General features: G+C 32.1%; 1 protein-coding gene across 1 annotated transcript; it reads right to left on the bottom strand.

The window, feature by feature from the left end:
• Positions 1-4: 4 nt before the first annotated feature.
• LOC107920633 (non-lysosomal glucosylceramidase) lies at positions 5-13,342 on the bottom strand. The gene is made up of 20 exons (XM_016850441.2): positions 12,768-13,342; positions 9,147-9,214; positions 7,917-8,021; positions 7,710-7,766; positions 7,515-7,585; positions 6,682-6,781; positions 6,340-6,410; positions 6,135-6,235; positions 5,850-5,953; positions 5,688-5,741; positions 5,538-5,593; positions 5,362-5,400; positions 4,904-5,048; positions 4,352-4,527; positions 4,196-4,263; positions 3,471-3,543; positions 3,324-3,385; positions 2,329-3,256; positions 800-1,090; positions 5-471 (listed from the first exon to the last, which is right to left on the bottom strand). The coding sequence occupies exons 2-20, from the start codon at positions 9,207-9,209 to the stop codon at positions 183-185; spliced, it is 2,853 nt and encodes a 950-aa protein (XP_016705930.1). The 5' UTR covers positions 9,210-9,214; positions 12,768-13,342; the 3' UTR covers positions 5-182.
• Between the last annotated feature and the right edge of the window lie 2,744 nt (positions 13,343-16,086).

Here is a 16,086-nt window from a genome sequence, read left to right as displayed (position 1 = left end):
ACACTAACAAAAAAAAGTGTTCTTATTCAGTTCTCTCAATAAAGGATTATTCTTTAGTTGTTTAATATTTAATCTATGGTAAATCGAGCAATATTCAACGAATCAATTCAACTATCTTACACTATTCTTCTAAGCGTATTTACTTTCAGCAATCTATATTGTTAAATAGTGTGTAAAAGAAATCAAATCGGAAGTCTTCTGCAAATGAACTGAACAAGAGATTGTAGGAAGGTTTTAGAAGTTTCCTCCTTGTTAGGCAGCTTTAAGAGGTGAGCCACTTTTGAAAATGCTAGATGTTGTTTTTGGTATAAACACTCATCAATCTCTCCATACGGATGTTTGGTCTCCTCTGTTGAGAGTTTTGGGTTTGTCAGTGCCCATTGCATTGCCCATATAGCCAATGGTCGCATGTAACACAGGGATCTATATTCTTCATCTGTATTCCACGCTTCTGGAGTCTGGAAAGAGTATCTGTAAAACAAAACACAGCACTAATCATTAATATAATTTAATCAAACTTCCAAATGGGAGAGACACTTGGCTGGATTTTCCTAGTATTGGAACCTATGTTTTCTTTTATCATGTTGGACACATGAACATATCTGACACTCGCACGCATAAGTACAGCCAAAATAAGGCTGTTCTATTATGTCATCTCATATGTTACGTTTTCACAATACCATGGTGCTCCTTGGGATTATTGGAAAAAAAGGAACTTCCTGTTTTTCAGAAGCGAATCCAAGTGCCTTCACCTCACAAGATTGATATTCGAAACTTGAAAGGAAGAATAGAAACTTACCCGAGACCCTGCTGTGACCAAGCAGCTTCATGGGCACCAGCTGCTGTTTTAAATGCCGTTTCCACCATCCCCTCCTGAATCATCGTGGCTGCAAGAGCATATGTAACTCCAGCCCAAATTTCCCTTGATTGCATACCTGTCATATCAACTCTTCCATCCGGAAGCATCCCATTTACCGCACCACACATACCTCCTTTCACCTTTAAGACATTGAAATCATATATCTTTTGAAGTGCAGTTCTCACTTTGTCATTATCAGCAATTGGCATGAGACCACTTGCTCCAGTATACCTATATCATCACTCAATTTAGTCCACATTTGCATGGCTTAAACAGATAAAGAGTCCTTACGTAGAATAGGTAGCATGGTGGTACTTATAGTTATAAAAATAATGTGATTATTGCATTCATAAGGACATTAGAATCTGAATTTGCATCAAACTTGAAAGGAAGTCCAACTTCACGAATCATGTAAAGCTTTTTTTTTTTGGTGAATTACAATAACAGGGCAAATCCCGAACAAAAAACGCGACTAACGAAACTCGAAACCAGACAAAGTTTTCAGGGATTGGAATATTGCATCTTCGAAAGTTTTGGTGTACAAGTTCAAAAAGGAATTGCATAGATGATTCCAGAGAAGACAGATTTATTACATTTCACATAATGCATGATGTCGTTCAACAGACATTCCAAAGGTTAAAGAAGAGACATGTCTGACTAGTATTTCAACATTAAATTGCTCCCAATGGACTACATAACCAGGTAGTAACTGAAGGACTGATATAACTGCACTTAAACTAGCTCAACCTTCAACCAAAAAATGGGATAAGATCTACGAATCCTATTGCATTTCTTTACTAGAAGTAGTTAGAGTAATATGAGTATACGACTTTTATGATTTTTCTGAACATAAAAGGAAGGTTCCAGTTCAACTGTGGTAAATTGGATACGGAAAAGATAATCTATTATAGTAAAGTCGTGCTACTTAAAGATCTATTCTGTTTATAGTTTCCATTAGAAGGAAGCATGGGAACCAGAGATGCACAGCAGGCTTTCAAGGATATAATCTATTAAAGTCGTGCTACTAAGTTATGAAAGTAATCCTAGGAGTGCATAAAGGTTAACTTGATCAGCTAAAGAAGTAGAAAGTTCTAGAAATGCAAGATAAAGATATGAATGAGCTATTAATAACTACTTTACTTCCATAAATAATTAATGTCAAACATAAACAGACCAGTGAGTAGGGTATAGACAGGGCCTGGGAAAGAAAAGAAACAGTTGTTATAAAGGCTCTTCTAACATATTCAGAAAGTAGAAACTGCAATTTGTGTTTTCAGAGGTAAACATAATGGTATTCTACTAATTACTGATATGTTGTCTAATGGCACTTGAACTAGCGCAAGGGGACTGATTGAAAGCATGAACATAATTATCAAATGTTAGTACTAATATGTCAAATTCTTTTCCGTATATGCAGCATTTTAATGCAAGTTGAGGAGTGGAGTGGGGGAGAGTAACTATGTGCTCACCATTGTCCAGCCAATTGATCAGCTAGAATACACCTGCTGGAACTATTTGCCGTGTTGTCGTAGTTGAAGTAGGATCCATTCCACAATGTTGCATATACAGATTTTGCCTTTTGATACTTGGTATGAAAATAGGCAGCAGCTTCATCATCACCTACTTGATGAGCAATAGATGCAGTAGCTTGGAGGGCTGCCACCCATAGCCCACCACTGTATGCACTCACACCATCAACAGGCCATGCATCGTAAGTTTGATCAGGGAACCCTTCATTCTCAATCATCCCATCCCTGTCTTTATCAAATTGATCCATAAAAGCCATTGCAGTATACACTGAAGGCCAAACAGCCTGTGAAAAACTTTTGTCTCCTGTAGCAACAATATCCCTATGTATTTGGAGAACAAACTTGGGATTTAAATCTTTCCAATTATCTGTATTAAATAGATTATAAGCATTTACTTCAAACCAAGGGTCATTAAGCCCAATATCGTGTGGAACGGCACCAAGAATCTTTCTTGGAACCCACTTTCCATCATACATAATTTCCATCTTGCTTGGATCATGCATCATAACTGCTGCTGCAAAGTCTCTCTGGAAGCTCAGTTCAAGCTTTGGGAATAGCATGAGCAGTGCAAAAGATGAGTAGAAATGAACATCATAAGTGTTAAACATGAGGTACTCGCTCCCTTCAAGATAGAGGAACTGACCAATGTTTTCTTCTCCATCCTGAAGCAACTGGGATCCTAAAGCAGAATTTGATGTCAGAGGAATATGTGCCTTCTCAAGTGTAGATGTCATCCTTTCTAGGATTTCAATAGCTATATTTTTATGATTTGCAGTGTTAATTGCATTATCCAGATGTGATCTGGACTTGTCAAGAGAAAACTTTCTCTCTCCCAAGGATGCTAAACTTTGCATTGGAGCTGATCCATCTGTAGAAAGTAAAAATTAGCCTTCAATACTCAGGTTAAATATATCTATTAAGCTCCATATAAATACCTGTCCATATCGTCCCCCCTGCATTAAGGTAGTAGAGCTCATTGAAAAGAGTGACAGGGTACCTGGGAATTTTTTCTTGCTTTTAGAATTTGTTCAACAAGTTGGATGATCACATATTTCCGGAGCACAAAATTCATTTAATCTTACCACTCAGGAAGCCTTTTGTCTTCAAGAATTGGTCTTTGCCATGATTCTATCTGCGATTCCCAGGTGGAATGATCTAGGTTCAAAATTATCAAAACACAAATATTCACCTAGTTAGCAATTTTTCTATTTCACCCAATGACATGTTCCAAATAAAACTATTTCCATAGTTATTTTATTTTTGTACTAGTGTTTCTGTTCTTAATATACAAGTATATGTCTGCCATTCAGACCGCAGACACTGTCTGGTACCAAATTAAACAAATTATCACAAAGATGAAGATAAGTCAACATGTTTCCTTTATAGAATACTTATAACTTTCCGGGAAAAGATTCAGAGACTTTTAGCTACCACATATAAACATTGTGTTTCAGAAATTTTCCAGGCTAGTTTGTACATGAGTAAAAGATCAAAACAAGTTCTTTGTAGATATCTTTTAAGTTGCCTAAGCTACATCGAATGGGAGCTATTTTACCACTATAGTTTCTAATTTGATTAAAAAAAGGTAAAAGTTAGAATATTTTGTAAAATATTTCTTTATTTACGAACATGAATGTTCTTCTGCCATCATATTTTGACCATCTTTGAGCTTAATTAAAATTAATAGTAGTAAAATTGCAGCCGTTCAAAGATGGCAAGTAAATATGATCCATCAGGGTTAAGTAGTGCGGTAAACTGAACCTTATCCCTAAGAAACACTTAGTCAAGCTAGATCATGTAAACATACCAAAAATAGCATCACTTGCAATATTTCCAGCTGCATCGCCTAAAGTGCCATAATATTTTGAATAGCGCCTGTTATTAGAGAGATATTTTGATTAGCTCTCAGTAGTATAACAGTCACAAATTAGATGTAAAAAGTTCCCAAAAGAATGAAACTAACTTGTAGTATGTCTTGTCACCAAATCGGACTTCTGGACAGTCCCATGCAAGGGAGAAAGTGACTCTACGATCAGAACCGGGAGGAACAGTCACAGAGGCTGCTACAGCAGCTCCAATGGATGATCCTGGCTCTGAAGGTGAACATTCTTCATAACCAAGGTTTTCAAATGATCCATTCTGTAACAATGAATTAAAGGAATCAAGGAATCATTAGATATGATAGAGATTAGCTTCTTCTTTTTTTCTCTGGTTTACTAGGTGTGGAGAAAACTAAAATCATAAAATAACAACTGCAGTTCACGTTGCGACCATTACTAAAAGCCTTAGTTATAACTTCACTCACCAGATTAAGCACAATTTTATTTCTACAAATTCAATAAAGTGAAAACAAGAAATACTGTGATTATGAAAAAAAAGTGCCATAGGTGTTCATGCATGAGTGCTACAGTCACAATCTAACACAACTTACAAATGATGGGAAAATGAAATGAATTAATTTACCTAAAAAGTGAAAATTGTAAAAAAAAAAAAGGAGATGAAGAATATCACCAACCTTTTTAATTTCATGCCACATATCTTTGGCACTAATTCCTCTAGAATTGCCAGATATGAGAAAGCAAGGGCACTCTGAGACATGGACTTCATTAGTTTCTTTTGCAGAAATGGCAAAAGTAAGTGGAGGTTGTCCTTTAGCTGTTCTGTGAAAGATGTACCTCCTATTAGTGATGTATGACTTTTTCTTCAAACTTAAAAATAATAATGGTTTTTTTTTCTTTTTGTTTCCTGTTAAGTTTTCAAAATAATTCGTCACCCAATTTAACATGATGGTATCAAAGCACTTGCATTCAAATCTTAACCATTATTTTCCTTTTAATACATCACCACCCAGTATCTTATCATCCATAGATTTTTGCTTTATTGCTCTAATCTTTTCCTCAGCTTGCACCTTTTCTTTTACTCTTGGATCCATATATATGCAAGATCATTACTGAAAGCAAGGAAAAAACTTACTTGTGGTGTAAAAGTACTCCACGAACCCCATTTTCCATTCTGATAGCAAGAGAACATTGTTAATGGAATAGGATTATTTGGTACGATGAAGGGATGAATTAATATAAGTAGAAGAATAGCATACAATAAATTAATCTGAATATAATTTGATTAAAGACCACTGGTTACTATCTTACTTCATCTTTGAGTTGAAGTGATCACCAGAAAATCCAGAGATTCCACCTACTGAGTTCTGAAAAAGTCGTAGAAATATGCTTCAAAATTGTTGATTACAAGAGAAAATGATAAACAAAGCAATGAGCAACGAAGGATAAAGTTTAACTTACAGCCCACGTGAAAAGCAAGGTGACATCAGCCGAGGTTCTTCCAGTATTAGAGAGCTGAAGTAGGCACAAAACAATTCAATAAGAACTATGACAATCTATTCTGTAGATGAAAAGGTAGTGATTATACTTGAAGTCCCTAAGCCAGCATTTTCTATGTCCTACCGTGAATGTAAACACGGATACAGGCAAACTGCTCTCTTTGTAGTTGTGGGGAATAAATGGTGAAATTTGACGACAACTGATTCTAAGTTCCGGGTCAGGTTCACCTGCGTTGCAAGAAACCATATAAGATCCCACTATACTGGTATAACAAAACAGAACTATCTATAGCAGAGATTTAAATAGCGGTTGCAAGGTGATGTTATGATCAGAACCACGAAAAAGGGGAATAACAAGTCCGCAATGACAATTGAAATCCCTGATCCACAGTGTTTGATGTTGTTATACCTTCATAAATAGTCCATGACCTTGGAAACAAACCATGGTATGTACATTTCTCCCCTTTCAAATTCCAGTCCCAAGATTCAATGCCCGAACCTGTACTTCCTCTGCAGATAGTGCGGTTTGTTATATTCATCAATAGTGCATCTATTAACTCATATAAGTTTCAAAATATTATAAGAATCAAGGTTATCAACTATTGCTGGCTTACTTGGTAACTTCGGGACTTCTTGCACATAATACGGTTGAATATTTTTGTCCATTCGGACGCGATACAAATGCCTGATGAGAAAGTGGTACAGAAGTTTTCAGTTAAATCGAGGGAGATATCAAAGGTGTATATGCAGAGCATTTTAGGTACTAGTAATTTTGGATTTAAATAATTTTTATCTTGACTATTTCTTGTTCTTTTTTTTTTTTTAAAAGTGATCTTGGACCATTTCATGTTCTTGGGTTTGACTTTTGATCTTATGTTTTTCTTAGTGGGTACAGTAGCCATATCAGATCAAGTATTAAGCCAGCTATGGCCTTAAACTATGAGAAGAAAACTTACAGAGAACTGATTTGCCAGGATCGGACCCTCTTCACATACTGTACCAAACAGTTTGAAGCGTTGAAACTCACCTCTGTAACCTCTTCCAATGCTTCCCGCCCTAAAATTGATGCTTTAAAATGTAAGGGATATTTGTAAAGCAACAGTACGAACATTCTCAATATTTTTATTGTATGAACTAGAAAGGTTAAATAAGCAGAATTATGGATTAAACGAAGCTTCATTGAAATTGTCAAGACTCATAATCGAATTATACTTCCAGTGTAGTCTTTATTTAACCAATAATTTCTTATCATTCTTCATAGTATGATCTTTGTCAAACGGAACAAATATGTTACAAAACCAGCTGCTTGTCAAGAAAATGGAATAATTAGGCTAGAATTAAGCTCTAAACCCTAAATTTAGTCCCGGTCCTTTACATGCCAAGCAAAAACATTGAACTCTCTAGTCTGGGGTTCAAGGTTTCAGTACCACCAGTAAACTTGTTCACCAAAATCCTAGAATTCGAATTCAACAGAAATCCATTTGCTATTTGGTTACCTTTATGTTTTTCTCTTAAACCAAAAATAACGAGAAATTTTTGTTATCCATGAGATGGACCAATTTATCTGAAAATATTTGGTATGATACTCATTCCAGGGAGTAAAAACATATTACAATTGCCATAACCTGGGTAATACTAACTTAATTTGTTAGATTCAGAACATAGTGCTAAGGTGTTCAATCTGGTTTTTGTCGAGCAAAAATTGGAGGAACTTCTCTATTAACAAGGTTTACAAACAACATAAATTCATAGGCTTACTTCATCAATAATAGTAGAAGAGAAAACATACCCTATACCACCCAAAGGAACGCCATGATCACATGTAACAAGGTGCTTTCTGAAAAAATCAAATATTGGTATCTGAAATGAAAGGAAGATGTTGCGGTGATTGCCTTAAAAAATCACGAAATGAAAGGCATTTGAAAGAGCAGGATATACGGAAGAGTGAAGACAGGTTTAGACATTAAAAGATAAGATGTATTACTCTTCCTGTTGCTTCTTCTTCTCTCGTGTAACGCCACAGCCGGAAACCAATAGGTGCCTTCCAGAAAATAAAGCAGCCAAGTGAGGTTTTCTTATTAGCATCTATAACATCAAGTAGATTTTGTCTCAAAAATCTAATCTTCTGCTGGAAGATTACTTATCAGCTTACAACATTAGCTATGTAAATTTTAGGAAGCTACAGACATACCAAATCCATTATCTCTTTAAAACTTAGGCCAAAACCAGCAGGAGGTTTTCCAATGCTGTTCAATTGCCGTAGCCATGTGAGTGAAGCAGGTTTCGCTGGATCAACCTAGAAATTTGGAAAACAAATATGGCCAGTTCAAAAGGAAGCATGAAACATGAATATGAGACTTTATGGATGAAAGTGAATGAATTGCTCAATATACATCATTCATTGCTCTCTCATGCTTTGTTCTTATTCAATGCCTTCAACCTAATTGTGTAATCATATTTGTTCATGTTGACCACGTTGAGACAACTATATTTAAAAATGAATTTTGACATTGGCAGTTTATTAGTCAGTAAGTAAGCATCTATGTTGACTTCATCAACTTAAAACCAAGAAACATGCCAGTGCTAAGACCCAACGTTGCATTATTCATCAATGCAACTGCAAATAATCTGCTTAGAAAGGATATAATAACAGAAACGCTCCATGAAGAGATTTGAGTCAGCTACAGCATCTTGAAGAAATATAAAGTGATTAAGAAGATTTAGCTTTAGAAGTAGAGGATCAGGAAAGAACTTGTATCCAACATTTTGCAGGCAGTGGGACTAAGCTTTTTCAGGCTTAACCGGCAGCTTCTCTATGGAACCATAATTCATAGTTTACGACAGAAACGATAGACGATGAAAACTACTGAGATTCCAGGAAATTCGGGCTTTTATCCGAGCAATCTCAAAACAAAATGCAGTTATCATTTACCAATACAATGTGGAAACCAGGCTAGAAATGTAAGGTCTCATCAATATATCCACAAAAATGTCATTTGCTAAGCAATCTATGTTTATGATTACTTCAAGGTTGAGCTTGATCCTTGAAAGAACAATCATTGTTCGTAGCTTTACTCACAAAACAACATTAGGTCAAATTGAAGGTATCGAAAACATGAATTCTTTTTATATTGCTAGAATCTAACATCTTTGAGATTCTTCTTTCATGAAGCAACAGAAAAGAACATGTAAGGTCTCTTTTGCAGTGGAATTATGGGATTTTGGAGAAAAAAAATTGTATTTCTATTTATCAATAAGGATATATAGAAAAAAGGGCTTCTTTTCTTCTTCCGTAAATACTTGTGTTTGATACATGTATTCAAACATGAGCGTATCCGATACATACCTTACATCACAAGGAAAAAAGAGAAGACATTATAAACGGGAATCTATGTTGGAATAAATGATTTGGCTAACTGACCTCTAGGGAAGCAGAGCAGCTAGTGAAATCGTTTTCAAGTGTTGCTTTGACTCCATTCTCCATATTACCTGCAAAGTTTTAAAGATATACAAGATATAATGAATTTTGGCTCATTAGCGTACGCTTAAATCTCTCTATACATATTATAACAGATTCTCAAAGTTCCTGGATGTGGGATTGGAGTGTTGTAGAGAGGAAAAAGGTGATGTTTGGTTTTTAGTGTATTTCATGTGGCTGTACTTCCCAATAATATTATCTACAAAATTCAAATTTTTTTTTAGAAATGTAATATATCATTACACCAAATGATTTTTAAAATTTTCTTTTTCTAGATAATTTAATTAGTATAAATTGCAAATAAAATATATATGTAAAGATATATAATTATCTTTCTCATTTTATATTTCAAGTAAGAAAAAAAGTTATAATCATATAATCACGAATCTATCATTTATAAATAAATAACTCAACTATCAAAACCAACAAATTAGAATACATTTACACAATTTCAATACATGCACTAAACCGTGAAACACATGAATATGAGATTTCAAAATTGTAGTATCTTTTTTCCTTCGTTAACAAATTCATAGATTTGTGAAGGTTATTTAATGATGAAAATGAAATTCTTATGAATATATGTGATTTGAAATTAATTTTTTTATTTTTAAATAATATAATCATATTAAATTGTAAATTATTTATACATAATGTATGCATAGCAAATAAAATTCGATACACTGTCACATTCACGTTTTTAAACATTAACAAAATAAAAAAAGCAAATACTGAGTTTAGTTTCAGGTCAATGGAAAATAAATTGTAAAAATTTTAGGGGAAGCACATGTGTTCAGACTTCAGCGTTCTTGTTATTTTCTCATGTCATACTTCTATCATATCATACTTTGTGCATTGTTTTATTTATTTTCTCGTGATACTTCAAAAAATATATTTAATAATTAAAAAATAAATTAAAAATAAAAAAAATTGGAACAAAATAAAATAAAAATACAAATATACTTAGAAGAAAAATCAAGCTTGAGACTTAAAAGATAAAATCACCATTATTTAACAATCTAACTAGAGAAACTAATGTATTAAAAATAATAATTAAAAATAAAAGTAAAGCTTGAAACAACATGAAATAAAAATATAAATGTGAATAAGAGAGAAATTAAACTTGAGACTTGACAAAACCAATAATATTTAATCATTTAACCAAAAGAGCTAATATGTCAAAAGAGTCAAAGAATGCATTCTATAAGACAAAAAATAAAGAACAATTAAAACAAATTTAATTCTAAAATTAGTAAAAGAATTTGAAAAAAAAACAAAAAATTTCTTTTTTTATTAAAAAAATTAAATATGACTAATTGATATACTAAAAAAATAAATTATTTTTTCACAAATTCAATTCCATCTTTTGAATAGTATTCAAGTTTTACCAATTTTGTACAAGTAATTTGATAGATTTCTCTTTAAAGAGAAAAACAAAAAAGGCCTACACTTAATATTCTCGTCTAAACGGATCGACTTCTAGGTTCAATCATTTCATTCATACGGCTATATTTTACCAAACTAATCTAGAATAATTAAATATTTACAAAAATACTTAGATTCAAAAAATATTTTTAAAAAACAGTGCCTAGAGATTATGACCACTCCATAATCCGCACCCATATCCCCAGTCCCCGGAAAACCACTTGATGTGATTAATAAAACATTCTTTTTGATGCCAGCATTGCAGTGTTCGGCACTCATACTTAGTTTTTTCATTCGTATTTTTAAAGATACATATTATAAAAAATAAATTTTTTTGGGTCCGGCACCCACAAAGTAAAAATCCAAAGACATATCATTGAAAGAGAACGCCATTATCGTCCTCGCAGAGCTTTCGTCTTGTAACCAAGAATTGACAAACCATTGAAGGAATCAACAAAACCCTTTTCCATTTCATTAAAAACCCAATTTGCCCTTCCTTTACCAAACCATCTCTCACTTTGATTTACCACATGGTTTCACTTTCAAATGAAAACACCAAAACAGAGTCCATCAACATGGGTTTAATCCCTTTACTTTTAGAAACCATGATCGATTCCCAAAAAACAATATGTGAAAATGCATTAGCCATTATAGACAAGCTTTGTGAAACAGAACAGGGAAGGGGATTTGCTTACAATGATGCTCTTGTAATGCCGGTTTAAGTGAAGAAGATATTATGAGTTTCAGAACTGGCAACAGAGTACTCGATTTCGGCCATTTGGAAACTGAGTAAGGGTGATGAAAAAGCTTTAATGGAAGCTCTTCAATTCGATGCATTTCAAAAGCTTCTGTTGCTTATACAAGTAGGGTTTAATGGAAGGGCAATTTTTTTTACAGTGCGGGTACCGGCACAAAAAATTACGGGAAAAAAATAATTTTTATACTGGTGTGGATCATGTTCTACACGGCATCAAAAAACATTTTTAAACCTGGTATTACACGTATTATTTAAAATATGAGTGAAAAATAAATATAGGTGTCGGGAATACAACGGCCGACGCCAAAAAGAATATTTTTCTAATCACAGTTCCACCCATCAAGTGGGTTTTTAGGAATTGGGGACATAAATATTGGCAATGGATGGCCATAACCCTGGACACTATTCTTTTAAGCGATTTTGAACTTTAGTTATTTTCGTAAATATTTAATTGTTTTAGATTAATTTAGTAAAATAACCATACATTTTCAAATATTCAACAGGTAGCCATCTACTGTCTCTAGTCTTATACCAAGAACAAAACCCTAAAAGTCAACTGATAGGTTGAGGATTGTTCAATAAAAAATATTTATTTTATAATTATAATTAATTATTGAAATATATTAAATTACTTGTAAAGTCTTTTATATAAATTAAAATGGGTTAATGTAATTTTTAACCTATATAACTTGATAATTAAATTATTTCTTATATTTTTTACTATGCACTTTTGATACCTAAATTTTGCTACTTAATTTATTTTAATATCTGAATTTAGATGTTGTAAAAGTGAAATCACACAATAAGATTGTACCAAAAAAATATAAGTATTAAAATGCAGTTTCCAGAAACCCAGAAAAAATTGTGTTTATTTATTAAGCTAACTTATTTTAGAAGGGAGTTAAATCTTACCATTTTATTCAAACAAATTTTTCTTTTAAATTTTTATGTTTAAATAAACTTTTATACTTTAATCCATATTTAAACTATGATGTTGATTTATTTAAAAATTTAAAAATTATTTAGCTATAAATTTAAAACTTCAATTTATATAAGTTGAAAAAATTAAAAAGATGTTAAAGAATACAAAAAAAAAACTGCTTCATAAATGATTGTTTGTTCATAAAAACCAACCTTCCCTATTTGCAATTGTTAAGAGCAAGGTTTTTTAGAGACTCACAGCATTCGTCAGAGCCATTCTTCAATATTTAAATCATACATATATAATTAAGCTTAAAAGTAGAACAAAGAATCCATTTATGTATCATCTTTTTTCTTTTTACTTTGAATATTGGGAATGAAAGTAAGTAGAACTCACAGTGCGGAAGACAAAATAAATAAAGGAAGGAAGGAAGATGTTGGTGAGAAGATACATGTCTAACCTGGAAAAACAGCGTTTCTTCGTATTTGTATGAAGTTGATGATGAATAATCGGAATCAGATAGATGTATAGGAATTTGGGTTGGCTTGACCTGCGTTTCAATTCATTTTGGTTTTGGTTGAATTTGTTTTTGTTTGAACATTTCAGAAACTACCAAAACCAAGAGGAGCACGGGAAAGAGAAAGAAAGGCAAAAAAATAATAATAAGCGAGGAAAAGTAAAAAGAGAAAAGGTTGGTTGATTATTGACAATTTTATTTGTTCTGATGTGATTTGGCCCTTTCCCTTGGCCGCTTTTATTTTTTATATATAAGTAAGTGGAAAATCTATTCACTTGGGAAAGATTAATTAAAAAACAAACAAACAAATGATGCTCCGGTAGGGAGGATCAAACTGCTCCAAAATAGATGCTGGAATATGACCATAAACCACGTCTAATGCTGATTTGGTTGCGAAAATGAGATCCCAGAATCCGGGTATGCTGCAAGTTTTCGCAGAATTTCCACTATTGAGCAAGAGAAGGTTGCTGGAGTTTCTGCGCCAGCATGCTCCTAAGTGCTTTGTGTTGATAATTGTTCTTGCCTCATGCCGTCCTTCCTTATTAAAAAAAGGATAATTCAAAATTATTATAAAAAAATAAAATTAAGGGTATTTAATATATTTAAATTTTAATAAATAATTAAAGCTAAAAACAACCACCCCTTAATAAAAAATCACTCACTAAAAAATACTTTAATTTGTTATAAAATAAAGAGAGATGGAGTGAATAAAGAACAAAAAAAATGGAATTAATAGATAATGTACTTTATTGATCATTTGGGATGATTATAATGCTTTATCAGAATATCTATTTATAGGCATAAGAAGTATAAAAGAAGTAGAGATCCAATTCTAATAACTATTAGAATTTAAAGTACATTAAAACTTTATCTTAATCATGATTGACATCCACTTAATAAGATATTCATAACACTCCCCCTTGGATGTCCATTGGTAGAAAATGTCCCTCGTTAAAACCTTATTAAGAAAAATCCTGTGAGATAAAAACCTAATGAAGGAAAAAGAGTACACGATCTATAATATGCATAATATGTTGCTTCATTAAAAACCTTACCAAGAAAACCCAATTGGACAAAACCTCGATTAAGGGAAAAAAAGTACAACGCGTATTTACTCCCCTTCATGAAAGCATCACATACTTTCTCATATTTTACGTATTCAATCTTGAATACTAGTTTTTCAAATGACTATTTAAATGTATTGCTAAGTATTTATATCACCATTCTTTTAAAAATCATGAGTGAGGGAAATTTGGAAAAATATATTTTGGTCTCTTCAGGAGATTCAACAATAATCATAACAAACTTTAATCATGATTCTTTTATAAAAACACAAATAGGTATTTTGGATCATTTTATAATCCTCTTCAACTACTATTCACTAAGTCAAATTTACCACATATATTCAAATTATTTTAATTCATATAAATGAACAATTTCTCGATAATTTCAATATGCTTCTAGCATCCTAAATCCTTCATGGATTTTAATATAAACTTTACTATATAGTGATTCATAAAAGGTTGTAACAATAATCATTAGATGCAAATTAAATCTTTTATGAATTGTCAATTTAATAATATATCCAAAGGTTATTGCATCCACCACAAAAGAATATTATGTCTTTTCATAATCAACGTCAGGACTTAGCGAAAAACTTTATATTTTTATTCTGCTTTTGCAGAACTACTTCAATTGAACCCTCACTAGCTTTATACCTTTAGATATTTGGACTACTAGTCCAAAAACTCTAGGAATTTAATTGTACTTGAGTTGTATCTTTCTATTTTGATCAATTTATTTCATATCTATATTTCTCAATAGATTTATTTAAGATCCTCTTTTTATCTCAGTATTTCAATAATAATATTGCATGTAAAATCATTGTCGACCACTTTTATTATTCAGTTCCACATTTTCTCGAATTGACATAACTTATCTAGATATCTTATTTTTATTATTTTAAAATTCAATTTCAGGTACCTGAATCTCTTCTAAAGTTTTACTTATTAGTTATGTCTTGGGTCTCTTCTAGAGCATCCACCTCTATTATATGACCATCTAGAAGAATTTTCATTTTTGGAATCAATTAATCTATTATTTATTCTAATTGATTGTCCTACTAGGAGTTTTATTCAAATTAAAATATTAGATGGTATATAACACTTGGTTATTCTCATTAAGTTTGTAAATACATTTAACAATTAACTTGTAATGAGTTATCATTATTGAACTTCTGGTTCAAATTACTCTCCCCCTAACTCATTACAAGTTATTATTTCTCTCCCCCTAATGTCGAGAAAACTATTGAATCAAAATTGTAATCACAAATCATGTCATAATTGAATCTCGAATACATTCAAAACATCTAGTAATATAAAGAAACCTATAATTAATATATATTTTCAACTTTCTTTGAGGATTCACTCACCTTTGTGCGTTGTGGTGGAGCAATTGGGACATATACACACATACAAAAATTCAAAGATGAAAAATATTTAGCTCTTGATCAAAAACCAATTGTAATGGGGAGTATTTATAACTTATTGGCTTGATGCGTACAACACATGAATCAACATAATCTCATGTTGAAATAGAAAGTTTAGTTCTCATAAGTAATGGTTTAGACATTAATCAGAGGTGCTTAATCAATAATTTCTCTAAACCATTACGCACAAACTTTTACAAAAGTTTTTCAAACTCAATCAATAAAAGATTGAGATATAAACTCATCAGTATTAGCAAGATGAATTTTCATAATTGCATGATCTGAAATTAATTATTTAAACAAGCAATCTTGCGAACGACAGGTTGCAAATTGATAACACATATGTGATTATTTTGTAGATACATCTACCAAAAATCATATAATATTAAAATCATCCACATGGTGGATGAATGGACCCATATTCATTTCAGAACTGCAAGACATTAAATCTCAACTTTAGCTAGTGAGTTTCTAATAATCAATTTTCATTGAGAATAAGCAACAAATGAGAATTCTTTAAATTAAAGAATCTTCTAGTTCTTTAATGAATGTCCATATGAATTTTCAATTAATTTTCGCATCATATATGATCCAGGATGGTCTAACTGGTCACGTCAAGTAGTAAATGTATTTGTATCAATAAACTTCTGGTTTACTTTAACCTGTGTTTCAATTGTACTAAATTGTAACAAATTAATAATTTTATTATCATTCCTTTTACTTTGTATCCACATATAAGTGCTATTGTGACATTTACTACTGAAAAAGTCTAAA

Source organism: Gossypium hirsutum, chromosome D13 (genome assembly GCF_007990345.1).
Source record: "Gossypium hirsutum isolate 1008001.06 chromosome D13, Gossypium_hirsutum_v2.1, whole genome shotgun sequence".
In the NCBI taxonomy this organism is placed as follows: Eukaryota; Viridiplantae; Streptophyta; class Magnoliopsida; order Malvales; family Malvaceae; genus Gossypium; species Gossypium hirsutum.
This window is presented reverse-complemented; position numbering and strand designations above follow the sequence as displayed.